Source organism: Xyrauchen texanus, chromosome 26 (genome assembly GCF_025860055.1).
Source record: "Xyrauchen texanus isolate HMW12.3.18 chromosome 26, RBS_HiC_50CHRs, whole genome shotgun sequence".
Lineage (NCBI taxonomy): Eukaryota > Metazoa > Chordata > Actinopteri > Cypriniformes > Catostomidae > Xyrauchen > Xyrauchen texanus.
Window position 1 is genome coordinate 17,046,474 of NC_068301.1, and position 15,332 is coordinate 17,061,805.

The 15,332-nt window shown below is 39.8% G+C and overlaps 1 protein-coding gene across 16 annotated transcripts in view; it reads right to left on the minus strand.

Annotated features, from left to right (window-relative positions):
- LOC127619610 (CLIP-associating protein 2-like) overlaps positions 1-15,332 on the minus strand; it is a 95,515-nt gene that overhangs the window by 18,467 nt on the left and 61,716 nt on the right. For 4 of the 16 annotated variants that reach the window (XM_052092507.1, XM_052092522.1, XM_052092521.1 and 1 more), the window contains 13 exons: positions 14,705-14,869; positions 14,395-14,415; positions 13,970-14,074; positions 12,447-12,473; positions 11,845-11,871; positions 9,896-10,063; positions 9,550-9,591; positions 8,769-8,876; positions 7,704-7,766; positions 6,667-6,773; positions 5,552-5,575; positions 5,168-5,415; positions 4,895-4,958 (listed from right to left, as the gene is read on the minus strand). In XM_052092507.1, the coding sequence (XP_051948467.1) occupies positions 4,895-4,958; positions 5,168-5,415; positions 5,552-5,575; positions 6,667-6,773; positions 7,704-7,766; positions 8,769-8,876; positions 9,550-9,591; positions 9,896-10,063; positions 11,845-11,871; positions 12,447-12,473; positions 13,970-14,074; positions 14,395-14,415; positions 14,705-14,869 (1,169 nt within the window). The remainder of the gene's footprint in view (positions 1-4,894; positions 4,959-5,167; positions 5,416-5,551; positions 5,576-6,666; positions 6,774-7,703; positions 7,767-8,768; positions 8,877-9,549; positions 9,592-9,895; positions 10,064-11,844; positions 11,872-12,446; positions 12,474-13,969; positions 14,075-14,394; positions 14,416-14,704; positions 14,870-15,332) is intronic. The other 12 variants (XM_052092508.1, XM_052092509.1, XM_052092512.1 and 9 more) reach the window with 12 other exon arrangements.

A 15,332-nucleotide genomic window follows, 5' to 3' on the forward strand; every position in this document is an offset into this window, starting at 1 on the left:
TCAAAAGTAAAAATTATCTGGCATAGCCACCAGCTGCATTAAGTACTGCAATGCATCTCCTCCTCATGTACTGCACCAGATTTGCCAGTTCTTGCTGTGAGATGTTATCCCACTCTTTCACCAAGGCACTTGCAAGATCACAGACATTTCTGGGAGGAATGGCCCTAGCCCTCACCCTCCGATCCAACAATGTCCAATGTGTTCAATGGGATTGAGATCCAGGCTCTTCGCTGGCCATGGCAGACCACTGACATTCCTTCTTGTCTTGCAGGAAATCATGCACAGAACGAGCAGTATGGCTGGTGGAATGTCATGCTGGATGGTCATATCAGGATGAGCCTGCAGAAAGGGTACCACATGAGGGAGGAGGATGTCTTCCCTGTAACGCACAGCGTTGAGATTAACTGCAATGACCAATGATGCTGTGAAACACTGCCCCAGATCATGACGGACCCACCTCCAAATCGATCCCGCTCCATAGTACAGTCCTTGGTGTAATGCTCATTCCTTTGACGATAAACGGCAGTCTGACAATCACCCCTGGTGAGACAAACTGCGACTCAATGAAGTGAAGAGCATTTTTTTTGCCAGTCCTGTCTGGTCCAGTGAAGGTGGGTTTGTGCCAATCGGTGACGTTGTTGCCGGTGATATCTGGTAAGAACCTGCCTAACAACAGGCCTACAAGCCATCAGTCCAGCCTCTCTCAGCCCATTGCTGACAATCCGAGCACTGATGGAGGGATTGTGCATTCCTGGTGTAACTCAGGCAGTTGTTGTTGCCATCCTGTACCTGTCACACAGGAGTGATTTTCGGATGTACCGATCCTGTGCAGGAGTTGTTAAATGTGGCCTGTCGCTGCTAGGACGATCAGCTGTCATTCCTGTCTCCCTGTAGCACCGTCTTAGGTGTCTCACAGTATGGACATTGCAATTTATTACCCTGGCCACATCTGCAGTCCTCATGCCTCCATGCAGCATGCCTAAGGCATGTTCACACAGATGAGCAGGGAACCTGGGCATCTTTATTTTGGTGTTTTTCAGATTCAGTAGAAAGTTTTTATAATATATTTAGATTTTTACAAAACTATCTTTAAAATACAGTGTCCAGAAAAAGGGACGTTTCTTTTTTTGCTGAGTTTATAATATGAAAAGGATGAAAACACTGATCCTAACCACATATTTTCCAGTTTACATACAGATTTTTAATATCCACATAATAGAATCCAGGGCTTTTCAAGACTCCTGAAGAACAGATAAGAGAGCTGTACAATGTGATTGTATTGGACAGGAGTGTGAGAATGAATGTGTATTATACCTTAAAGGAGGCAGAACTGATACCGAATTCTGCCATGCCAAAGCCTCTGGAATCACGCTGCAAATCAGAAAGAGGGGCGGGCCATAAGCCCAGCAATCAGACACATGGGGCGGAGCTACAACCTACCCGACAAAATAGAGGATGCCAGAGGGAGGTTCCAGGAAAACGTTTCGAGTGAGAGAGACACCTCAAATGCAGGTTAGTCAGTGCACATGTGCAAGTGTGTAGGGACTGGGCTGTCAATTAGAGGTATACCGAAAAACATCGGGTTAACAGATTAATCTGTGCTTTTTGAATCAGTATATATACACACAGTGCATCTGGAAAGTATTCAGAGTGCTTTACTTTTTCCACATTTTGTTATGCTACATTCCAAAATTGATTAAATTCATTATTTTCCTCAAAGTTCTACAAACAATATCCCATGACAATGTGAAAGAAGTTTGTTTGAAATCTTTGCAAATTTATTAAAAATAAAAAAACGATAAAAAAATTAAATAAAAAAATTATGTACATAGTATTCACAGCCTTTGCCATGACACTCAAAATTGAGCTCAGGTGCATCTTGTTTCCACCGAGCGCTCTGGACCTCAGACTGGGGTGAAGGTTCATCTTCCAACAGGACAACGACGAAGCACACAGCCAAGATAACAAAGGAGTGGCTATGGGACAACTCTGTGAACGTTCTTGAGTGGCCCAGCCAGAGCCCAGACTTGAACCCGATTGAACATCTCTGGAGAGATCTGATAATGGCTGTACACTGACTTTCTCCTTCCAACCTGATGGAGCTTGAGAGGTCCTGCAAAGAAGAATGGGAGAAACTGCCCAAAAATAGGTGTGCCAAGCTTGTAGCATCATACACAAAAAGACTTGAGGCTGTAATTGGTGCCAAAGGTGCGTCAAAATATTGAGCAAAGGCTGTGAATACTTATGTACATGTGATTTAAAAAAAAAAAAAAAATTTTTTTAATACATTTGCAAAGATTTCAAACAAACTTGTCACAATGTCATTAGGGGTATTGTTTGTAGAATTTTTAGTAAAATAATTAATTGAATCAATTTTGGAATAAGGCTGTAACATAAAATGTGGAACAAAGGAAGCGCTGTGAATACTTTCCGGATGCACTGTGTATATGTATGTGTATGCATATGTATATGTATATATACACACACATGTATATACACTAACTGGCCCCCCCAACATTTTTAAATAAGCAGATACTTAAGAGCCTATGATTGGACCATTAATGCAGTGATTAATATGTTTCAGCTAGCATCAATTCTTTTAACCCTAACTGATGCAGTGTAGCTTCTCATTTCTTAAACAACCATGTTGGAAGACATATCCCATGGTTGTGGAAAAGATGTTGGTGTGTTTCAAAAGATGAAAATTATTGGCCTGCATCAAGCAAAGAAAACACCCAAGGAGATTGCTGAAATCACTAGAATTGGGTTCAGAATTGTCCAACGCATTATTAAAACATGGAAGTATAGTGGTGAACCTTCAGCTTTGTGAAAAGGAATTTTTTTGTAATAATTTTCTGACTTCTAATGCTCCCATAAAATCTACATTTAGGTTTGTGACTATTTAGACTTAAAATCATTAAAATGTACAGTTCTGTGAAAAAGGATTAGCCCCATTCGGAGTTCTTCTGTTTTTGTGTGTACACACACACACACACACACACACACACACACACACACACACCCCTAAAGGATTATTAGGAACACCTGTTCAATTTCTCATTAATGCAATTATCTAATCAACCAATCACACGGCAGTTGCTTCAATGCATTTAGGGGTGTGGTCCTGGTCAAGACAATCTCCTGAACTCCAAACTGAATGTCAGAATGGGAAAGAAAGGTGATTTAAGCAATTTTGAGCGTGCCATGGTTGTTGGTGCCAGACGGGCCGGTCTGAGCATTTCACAATCTGCTCAGTTACTGGGATTTTCACGCACAACCATTTCTAGGGTTTACAAAGAATGGTGTGAAAAGGGAAAAACATCCAGTATGCGGCAGTCCTGTGGGCTGAAAATGCCTTGTTGATGCTAGAGGTCAGAGGAGAATGGGCCGACTGATTCAAGCTGATAGAAGAGCAACTTTGCCTGAAATAACCACTCGTTACAACCGAGGTATGCAGCAAAGCATTTGTGAAGCCACAACACACACAACCTTGAGGCGGATGGGCTACAACAGCAGAAGACCCCACCGGGTACCACTCATCTCCACTGCAAATAGGAAAAAGAGGCTACAATTTGCAAGAGCTCACCAAAATTGGACAGTTGAAGACTGGAAAAATGTTGCCTGGTCTGATGAGTCTCGATTTCTGTTGAGACATTCAGATGGTAGAGTCAGAATTTGGCGTAAACAGAATGAGAACATGGATCCATCATGCCTTGTTACCACTGTGCAGGCTGGTGGTGGTGGTGTAATGGTGTGGGGGATGTTTTCTTGGCACACTTTAGGCCCCTTAGTGTCAATTGGGCATCGTTTAAATGCCACGTCCTTCCTGAGCATTGTTTCTGACCATGTCCATCCCTTTATGGCCACCATGTACCCATCCTCTGATGGCTACTTCCAGCAGGATAATGCATCATCTCACAAAGCTCGAATCATTTCAAATTGGTTTCTTGAACATGACAATGAGTTCACTGTACTAAAATGGCCCCCACAGTCACCAGATCTCAACCCAATAGAGCATCTTTGGGATGTGGTTTAACGGGAGCTTCGTGCCCTGGATGTGCATCCCACAAATCTCCATCAACTGCAAGATGCTATCCTATCAATATGGGCCAACATTTCTAAAGAAGAAAGGAGCTTTCAGCACCTTGTTGAATCAATGCCACGTAGAATTAAGGCAGTTCTGAAGGCGAAAGGGGGTCAAACACAGTATTAGTATGGTGTTCCTAATAATCCTTTAGGTGAGTGTATATACATACATGCATACATACATCTCATACCAAATCTTTTCAAATTTTCAAACAAAATCTAACATAAAACCAAATACAGTTTTTAAATGATGTTATTTATTGAAGCAACATTTTTTTTTTATCCAATACCACCTGGGCCTGTGTGAAAAAGTACACAAAAGCAGAAGAAATCAGGATGGGGCAACTCCCCATCTTTTTTTTTCACAGCACTGGATACAGGAAAGACTCTACAAAGACACAGGTTTGAAAATGTAAAGGCCATTATCTCATCTTTTACTTCTCTTGAATTGTGACAGCCCCAGTATGTGTTTTCATGAGTGCAAGCATGAAAGAGTAGAAAGCTTCGAAGGGAGTTCGGGGCAGCTGAGAAAAGATGAGTGAACTGACTAGCAGCATTAGAAATCCACTCAAACCAAACCATGCGATTAGCCACGGTTTTCAACCCGAGAGTTAGTGTGCATAGCACATGCCTGAGATTGCGGAACTGTGTGTGTCTGTGGCGAAAACATGGGCTGTGGTTGAGGCAGAATCCGATATAGTCAAACGAGTTTGGGACATGTAAGAGTTCATGCTGGTTTATGTCTGCAAAATCGTGTCTGTATGTGTGTGTGTGCTGGAGCATGTGTAAAAGCGGCATGCAAGGGTACCTTGCTGTGTGGGTCTGCAAACATCCTGGTGAAAATTTCACACAGCCTCTTCAGTTCAACTCGGCTAAAACAGGTAGAAGAAAAAAAAGAAATAATCAAAAACACACTCACAGAAGTGTTCACCGAAAAATCCATTGGAACTGATCCAGCCTGTTTGTCAATTAAAAAACTATGTTAAAACTCACCACGATGCTAGGGTGTTTGATAAACTGAAGAATACATTTTAAAAAGATGCTGAACAGAAACAAATGTGTGTGCATTTGTATGGATTACCTGAGAATGCGTTGGTTCTTCAGCAAAGCCTGCAATCCCATCAATCCCTCTTTTCTTTCAGACCAGTTGGCAGAGGCACAGCGATTGAGAACTTCGGCCACATCTTCTGTCTGTCGCATATAAGTAGGAATACTGCCATTCCGGGAGCTGTACGAACGTTCAGAGCATGCGCTGGATGCGTCAGAGTTTGCGTCATCATCGGAGTACATACCACAGGTGTCATACCGCCGCCGGGCTGGTTTCTTCTGCTTATAAATTCATTAAATGAGAAGAGCCAAATAAGCCTTTCATCCATGAATAATTGTGACAATTACAAAAAAATTTACTTAAATGTTAATGCAGAAATAGTGACAGACAGGCAGACAGAAAGCCAGACAGACTAACCTTGCCTCGCATATCTCCTAATAGCTGGCAGCATTGACAAAGCCAAAGGTATAAAGTTAAAAGCATGACAGAGGAGTTAAAGACAGACAATTCAGCACATAATACAATGGATAAGTTAATCTTTGTTAATCTGTGAGTACAGTTGCTCATAACACCCTTCCAGGATCTGCCAATCTTTGTCATTTTATAAATAAAAAAGGATAAAATTTACATTTTGTTTAGAAGTTCTGCCATGACATTAGATACATTCCACAAAATAACAAAATGACTGAATTTACACAAATTACACTGCAAATAAGTTATTAAAGGGATCCAAAAATGAAAATTGTCTTAACATTTACTAACTTTCATATCATCCCAGATGTATATGACTCTTTCTTTTGAAAAGAATATCTCAGCTTTGTAGGTCCATATAATTCAAGTAAATGGTGACCTGTCCTTTGAAGCTCCAAAAATCATAGAAATGCAGCATAAATGTGGTTTAATATATGAATTCTGAAATGATGCAATCACTTTGGGTGAGAAACATTTCAATATTTTTTGTCTATAAATCTCCACTTTCACTTTCAGTATGTGAAAATGGAGATTTAAGGTAAAAAAAGGACTTAAATATTCATCTGTTTCTTAAAGACATATATTTAACCACTGAAGTCGTATGAATTACTTTTATACAGCTTTTGTAATTTTTGGAGCTTGAAAGACCTGGTCGCCATTCACTTGCATTGTATGGACCAACAGGGATGAAATATTCTTCTAAAATCTTTGTTTGTGTTCTGCAGAAGAAAGTCAGTCATTCACATCTGGGTGAACTATCCCTTTAATGCTCAGAGGCAACACCCAAAATGATAGACCGGGTATAAACAATTTTGAACAGGATAATGTTATTTCAGTTATGATTTCATCTTAAGGATCTTATATATATAAATAAATAATGTAATAAATCTTTTTTAAGGCAGTGCTAAATAAAATCTAACCAGTTTTTATAATCTCTTCATTTTTTAATCCGTTAACCATCTTACAGATTCCGCAAGGGTGCATGTAAACTTATTGGCACAACAGTACGTGTGAGTGGTGCGTAAGCGGAATGCCTGTGTATTCATGCACAATTTATTTACCAGAGCATCTGCCAGGGCTTCCTCCACATCTGATCCTGTGTTCAGCACTCTCATAGCACTTACTGAGGATGAGAGACGATTGGACTGAGACAAACCCAACCCAGAACCTACAACATACATTGCACATTTTATAACTCATTCTTCAATAACACAGAAATCCACACTAGATAACCAAAAACAAATAATCACCATCCAATAACATTTATGAAAACAACCACAAAAGTCCATACAAAAACATAAAAAAAGAAGAACGCAGGACAAAACTTGGGTTAAATTCAGGTAGTTAACTGTTTGAAATATGTTCCACAAATTAAACTACTTGAATTGACAGCAAAAAGCATCAAATGCAAATTGGCCTCTTTCTGCTTTCTTTTGATCTTGAATCCCTAAATATTCCCCTTTTAACATATGACACCAAACAAACCCCATCTCTTTTCTCTTTCATATCAATCCCTCTATCTTTCATTCCTTTCTCGATTTCCTTTGTCACATTAAATCTTAAATCTTCTGGGCCCCATGGAAAAAAAAAATACCCTTGATGTGTAAAGCTGAAGTGTGTAATTGACCACTAGAGTCACCAACCGCAATTGCAAAAATAAAGATTTTTTTTTTCAAACAGCCTTTTCAAAGCTACAAATCGCTTACTTATAGTTGTCTTTGCATAGTAAGCTGGGATAGGATAAAGTACTTTAACATCGAAAAAGTTGCACACTTCAGCGTTAAATTAAGCAACCCCTTAGTAATGTTTGTAAGTGTATTATCATTACTAAGGGTTTTATTGCAATCTTGATCTCTTCTTTGTCATCTTACATTTGCAGCTGTTTGCTTAATGTCACTACGGTTGTTATTGAGGTAATGGGAAGAATGGTTGTTATGAGAACTAAACGTAAAGCATGCAGGTCCGATCAGAGGCTAAACTGAAAGCAGCAGAAATATGGGATGAAAAAATATAATCTGAAGTGATAATGACTTGTATAATATAAATACAAAAAACATTTTTGAAGAAGAGGCTTGTGCTGGCTGGGGTAACAGTTCACCTGTTGCCCCGAAGGTATCTGGGGCATGAAGAGCACCAGTTGAGCGTGAATAATGCCGGGATGCTGCAACACAACACACATACACACAAAACACAGTCCACACAAGCATAAATTACCAGGCCAAAGTTAGAACTCTGGAGAAACTTCCAATTAGTACTGACATGAGAATGTGCCATCACCAAACCACACACATGCCCCACTGTAACAATCACACACACACACTTCAAGTCTGTGCTCAAAGGTACAAGTCCAGTTCTGCTCAAGTTATCTGCATAAGAGCAGGAATATAGCATTCTATGCTGGGCACCTCTTCTTATGCTAAATGTCTATGCTAAAATTACTAAAAATTATCTTTAATTCATCAAAGCTACCATTAAACATTTTATGCTGGCAGTGGTCAGTCTCTTTCATCCTCATTCCACTTTGAAATTAGAGACTCTTAAAATAAATTTGACAAAAAAATAAATACCTACTTCTCTGATGTGGACGCATGTATATAGTAACATTAGCTACAAGCTTAGAATTTCTTTACCTATTAATAAATTATATTTTTTGGTGTCATTAAATAATTGAAAATGTTTGACAATGTAAGCAGAATACAAGTAATGAATAGAAAAACAGAATTCCAAAGCATGGAAGTGCTCCATAATTTAAGTCAACATTAAACTTCCATAATGTAACGTGTTTCCAAGTGAAGCACGATTTACAAATGGTTGAGAGCAGGTGTAAATTTAGCTTGTGTAAACGAACTTTTGGAAAATACGAAAACCCTCGTATTTACATAAGAAAGGCTTTACGAATGATTTACACAAAAATTCGTTCTGAGGACCAAAGTGTGCAAGCAGTGATGTTGGGTCACTGTTCAAACATTCCCATTTGGTAGCTGCAAAAGTATCAAAGCAAACAGATTCCAGGCAAGGGCAAGATGAGCAAATGTGCAACAGCTTGACTTCCAGTTTCAAATGAAGTGAATGATGACATTTATCACTTTTTATCATAGCATAACCTTTCAAAATATCTTGACTACTGTCGAGTTGAGGTTGATTGGTCCCGGTGGCTACTCACCAAGCGGCGTGAAGGAGCGCACAGGGCTGGTGTCTCTGCTGCTCTCTCGGCTGGCCTCACGACTGCAGCCCTGACTCACACTAGGCCGTGGTATACGACTACCCCTCGCTGACCCACCCCCAAAATAGGGAAAACAGACCAAGAAAAGAGCATAGAGGAAAACAGATGAAGAAGAACAGAGAAATTGGAGGATATAAGAGACAGAAAAAATAGAACATAGACATTTACATAGAGAACTGATGAGCAATGAAATTACAATGGAGTCATGTTCGTTTTGAGAAATAGAGAGGGCCTGGTACAGAACCTTGATGCACCTCACAGACAAGTAGGAAGGCAGTACATAAACATCAATATTGCTACTATCTTTTAAAGCCCATGCACATAGTCTACATAAGTAATAGATTAGAAATGAGCAGATTTTCACAGACAGGGGAAGGACAATTAGAAAAGGAATTAAAGTTTCAATGTTAGTACATAGGAGGTGGCAGGTCTGGGTCTTTGCTTTTATATAATGTCTTTTAACTGATATTCATCTGCATTCATGAGATGGAATTCATTCATTCACTTTGCAAAGAGCAGCACCAAGCTGTGGGGTTTAACATCATTGCAGAAAAGGGGAGACCCAAAAGGTTAATGCGATAGCAAGTTCTGCTTTCCCAAAGCAGCGTGTTGCAACACCGCACAACCTCCAGCATGAAACCACATTAGGATGCCCCAGCTCAGACAGGCAGATGGATTATCACTATGGGATGGATGACGGAGACCATGACAGAAGACATACCTCCTTTGGATCCATTGTAGATGTGGCTGATGTTTGATGGAGCTTTTTATTAAAAGAAAACATTTACATTTTGGTAAGAACACCAAACTGTATGCGGTCACCCACCACCAATACTCACACAAATCTTGACATTTATGTGAAAGCATAGAATGTCCAGAAGCCAACGTGCAATTGCAACACCATAACTAGCGATTAAAGCATCTTATGATCCCACAGATTTAACAAAACCTCAAGGGGATCTTTTAAATCATCAGATACATAAGATAAAGTAACAAAACAGATCCGGATAAGATAAGCAGAACTGAGATGTCGACCATCCCAATAACAAACAGAAGTGTGTGCTTACCGACAGACAGACGTGTGGGGCTGGAGTCTCGACTGCAGCCCTGACTGCGTGGGATCCGGCTGCGACGGTGAGAGCCCGGAGCTGCGCTGACACGCTGTGCTCCTGTACTGAGTGTGCTCAGAGCTGTGCTGGCTAACACCCGGCCCGGGGAACCAGAGCGAGAACCCGCTGTAAATACAACAAAAATGAGAAGACAAAAGCAGCGTGAGACTAAACAGTCCATTGGAAAATCTAAATTATACAACTGATAAATGTTTTTATATGCACACACACGAATAGATTTCTTTATAGCTACATATTAAATAAACACATGACTGTCCACCAAAGTCAATCTCAAACATCATCACTGACCTAATAAGAGGTCGACTGATAGTAATTTTGCAGATACCAATAACCAAGCTGGTGGAAAAGGCTGATAACACAAGAATCGGTCAATAGTTTTAAAAATCGATTTATTGAATATTAAAACATAATCTTAGTCTTTCCTTACTGTGACCGGCACAGACATTAAAATCCCAGGTGAGGTTTATTCCACAACCAAAATCCCAATAATAACCAAGAAAAAGATTTGGTGCATATGTGGGACTTTTACAAATGAACAGGGCAATACACCAGGGACTCTTATTTTGAAATGTTTGTACTAGCAGCTCACACAAACACAAAAAGGAAAACCAAAAATGCACCCTTACAATAATCTACAATGTATTTCAATATAAACACACTATAAAGTAAACACTGTCATATAAGCTAGTAAATACTGTATGAGCAGTAATTCAACAACAGTAGATAATTATGCAATCAGCTTCTTAAGTGTCCAGCTCTGTGCATAGCATTGTCAATAGTCAGTAATTGTTTTTATTTCACATCTAGAGGCCTCTGTTATACTATATAACCCTCCAGCACTGGAAATGGAGGAACAAAAAATAAAAAATAAAAAAACTATCTGCAACAATCACTGTTGATTTTTGACGATAACCGATAGTTCCACACTAAAAAGCAACTATCAGCATCAATATATCGGTCGACCTCTAGACCTATTCCTCAATTCTATGCTGACATTTATTTATTGATAATTTTCTCTTTATGAAATGCCCAATTCCAAATGCACCCTAAGTGCTCATGGTAGCGTAGTGACTCGCCTCAATCCGGGTGGCAGAGGACGAATCTCATTTGCCTCTGCATCTGAGACCGTCAATCCGTGCATCTTATCACGTGGCTTGTTGAGCACTTTACCGCGGAGACATGGTGTGTGTGGAGGCTTCACGATATTCTCTGCGGCATTCCACGCACAACACACCACGCGCCCCACTGAGAGCGAGAACCACACATTATAGCGACTATGAGGAGGTTACCCCATGTGACTCCATCCTCCCTAGCAACCGGGCCAATTTGATTGCTTAGAAGACCTGGGTGGAGTCACTCAGCACGCCCTGGATTCGAATTTGTGACTCCAGGGGTGGTAGTCAGCGTCTTTACTGGCTGAGCTTCCCAGGCCCAGACATTTGTTTAACTAGACAGCTATAACTCACAAAAACAACCACAGACATAGACATAAGACTTAAATGTTGTGATTCTGATTGTGTTGAGACCAAAAGGAAAAAAAATGAAAAAGAAGTATTTCTAGTGAACAAGTGAAACTATACAGACTACACAAACACAGATGAACAAGCCTACGCTGCACTCGGACACACCAATCATCAAATTCCCTCAAATTTTCCCACTCAATAAGGTGTGAGGTTTAATGAGTTCATATGTTTGATAAATAAACACCACCATTAGGGCATCCAGAGCGAGCCAAGCTTACACACCCTCCATGCAGTGAAGAGAGTGGGGGCTTCTTGGAGACCCCACGTTTCTGGGTAACCAAGAAAAAGGAAGAGAGGGTGGAAACCAACAGGATGGGAGTGATAAAACTATGAGTAACAAATGAAATATGTTGAAACTCTTACCATCAACAGGGGTAGCAGACAGTGATCCTGAGCATATGAGGGGGGAGGATTAGGGAGAGGAGCGGGGCCATGAGACCCATTGGGCAGGGAGGAGGAACAGCATATTAAATGGGTACAATGCATTATGGAGTAAAAACATGCAGCAAATGTGTTCTAATGCACACATTATGAATACAACCATCAGGCTGCAAATGAAAACAGCGATATAAGAAGCACTCAGAGTCGATAAGCCCTGAAAAACAGCATTCGCACATTACTCCACAATAAATACCATGAAGGCACACAAAAGATACACAACATGATTTTTTTGCCACTGCTTTGTTCAATGTACCATCAACACTCTCAATGTGTTTTAGCAGTCCAGGCTGCCCCGCAGAAACACAGTTGAACTGATTAGTTTTGAGAGTTTATGTTCGTATAAACCTGCAGGCAGAAATGGACTGACACCACCACACCCAAGTGAAGACCACACAGCATGCAGGGCACTGAAGACATACAAATGCTCACACACACACACGCGCGCATACTCTCTCTCTCTCTCTCTCTCTCTCACACACGTTTGCATGAATTAACACACTCGCCAACATGTCAGATGAGGGTACCTGGCGTGCAATCAGAATCGTCAGAACCTAGAGGCACAGAAACAGTTGGGAGGAGCTGTAGGTTACATCCTTAGAGCAGGATGACTCCTTAAGAACTCTCTCTCACACACACGTGCAGTTGACATTGTGTTACAGCATGTGGTGCCAGGAATGACTGCATTCTACCCTATTTGTATAAAATAATCTTAAAAATGAAGTAACTGGGTCATTTTTGTGACATCATTTTTGATGGGAAAACAACAGCAGAAATACTACTAAGTATCAGCAATGTATTTTAAGAATTAAGTAGTGTTTGTTGGTTTCAGCTGATTACCTATGTGTAATAAATTCCATATTTTACGATAAATGTACAAAAATCTCTATGATAATATAAAAATGTCAAGTAAAACAAAATTACAATTAAAATGAACTGAGCAATGGCTATTTTTTAGCTCCAACATTCTAGGCATACTGTTAATTTTCTTGCTAATGTGTAAATAAATTATAATCAATAACATTTAAAGGGATAGCTCTCATAATTTACTCCCTCATGCCATCCCAGATCCAAAGGATGCAAGGGAATGCTGGCCAGAACTTTGAAGGTCCATAAAGCACATAAAGGCGGCATAAAAGTAATCCATATGACTCCAGTGAGTAAATCCATATCTTCAGAAACGAAATGATAGGTGAAGGCGAGAAACAGATTAACATTTAAATCCTTTACTTATATTAATTATTTACCCTTATTATTAATTATTTAACCTCCCTGCTCAGTAGGTTGTGATATGCACACAAAAAAATGTGAACCACCAAAAACAAAAGAAGAAAAATAGAAGTGGAAGTGGACACTTATAATAAAAATATACTTAAACACTGATCTTTTCTCACCCACACCCATCATGTCGCTTATGAAGACTAGAGTCGTGTGGATTACTTTTATGCTGCCTTCAAATTTCTGGACACCATTCACTTGAATTGAATGAACAGACAGAGCTGAGACATTCTTAAAAATATCTTTGTTTGTGTTCAGCAGAAGAAAGTCATACACATCTGGGATGACATGAGGGTGAGTAAATGATGAGAGAATTTATATTTTGTAGTGTCAGAGCTTGACCAGCTCAGATTTCTGAATGTTATACATAGCAGGTGGTGCTGGAGGCTATATAGTAATACTTCATTTAATTACAACCCAAGTTCAAAGTTCAAAATTTACTTCATAATGGGAATGACCCAGTCATAAAATAAAATATAAAAGTAGTGTATGGAGCACTTTTCTGGAGAGGACAGATCTGTATACTGTGTTTGTTTGTACAATGCTCTATTGGAAAACATTTTGCATTGAAAAGCATTTCCAGAGAGTTAAATGTATATGAGAAGTGTGTCAAGTTGGTTACCAACTTAAATATGTTTATGGTTTGGAATGTGAGAAAAATGACAATTTAAGGCAGTTTGTAAATTTATATAATATATTGAGTAATTATGTGACTCTTCACTGCAGAATTTGTAAGAACGCAGAGTATATTTGTGTGCATGTAGGCACTTACGTTGTGACTGGGATGCCATCTTTGACCGGTTCCGCCCTCTCGAGTCGACCTGACTGCTGCCCACACTAGATGCCGTTGATAAAGTCTGCTTAGTCCGTAGTCGCCCTGGAGACAAACAGACATCCTATAACATCACATGCCAATCTAAACAATCCATCAGAATAAAAATATATGACATTTCCTTGCATCTCGCTGACCCACCCACTGCCTCCTGTGAGGAAATGGATTAATGTTCAATTTAGAGGAAAGACAATGAGACAGAATGGAGAAAATAAGAGAGGAGTGTTAGATCTGTAAAAGGAGATTAAGTAGAATAAAGAGTAGAATAAAAAGCAGAGAGAAAGGGGAGGGGAACAAGGAAGAAAAGGAGAAGAAAAACAGAGGATGAAGTGGAAAACAGATGAGTAAATGGCAGATGATCTTACCATCTTTTTCAGAGGCATCATCTTAAGCCAAAGAGAGAGAGGATGACAGCAAACCAGTTAGAATGCAAGACACACTTGCAACAGAATTACACACATTCCAACAACCACACTAGTACATGCATGTAACTTTGAAGAATTAAAACAATTATTTTCATAAGTTGGTACTGTGTGTGGTAAGAGGAGGAAGGCCATGTGCTGTGTGTGAGAGGCCAATCAGCAAATTCTGCTTGTCTGACCTGTTCTGCATATACAGGATTTAATTACAAAAGTGAATTACAAAAATGGTGCATGACCAGTATGTAGCTCTTACCGAGAGATGCGTATGATCCAGGGGGCAGGGCTGTCGCGACTCGCCCCGCCCCTCCAGCCTGTCCACCGTGTCTGGCTTTAGCACCAGTGGCTGCGTTAACATCCACATCACTGCGGGAACGCTGCAAAGAGCCTGGAGATCCTGATGACTTTGAGCTTGCAGGCACTAAAGTAACAAAATTAAACAAAAAGAAACAAAACAAAACCAAGATAAAAAAAAAGGTGTTACATGCATATTAAGTGTTTAAAGGGACAGTTCACCCAAAAGATTTAAATTCTCTCTTAATTTACTCACCCTCATGCCATCCCAGATGTCCCAAGAATTATTTGTTCTGCTGAACTCAAATGAAAATATTTGGAAGAATATTTAAGCTCTATAGGTCCATACAATCCAAGTGAATGGTGGCCAGAACTTTGAAGCTCCAAAAAGCATAATAAGGCAGTGTAAAAGTAATCCATAAGACTCGAGTGGTTAAATACATGTCTTCAGAAGCGATATGTTAGGTGTGGGTGAAAAACAGATCAATATTTAAGTCCTTTTTACTATAAATTTCCCTACCTGCCCAGTAGGTGACTATTATGCACAAAGAATGCGAACCACCAAAAACAAATTAAGAATGTGAAAGTGC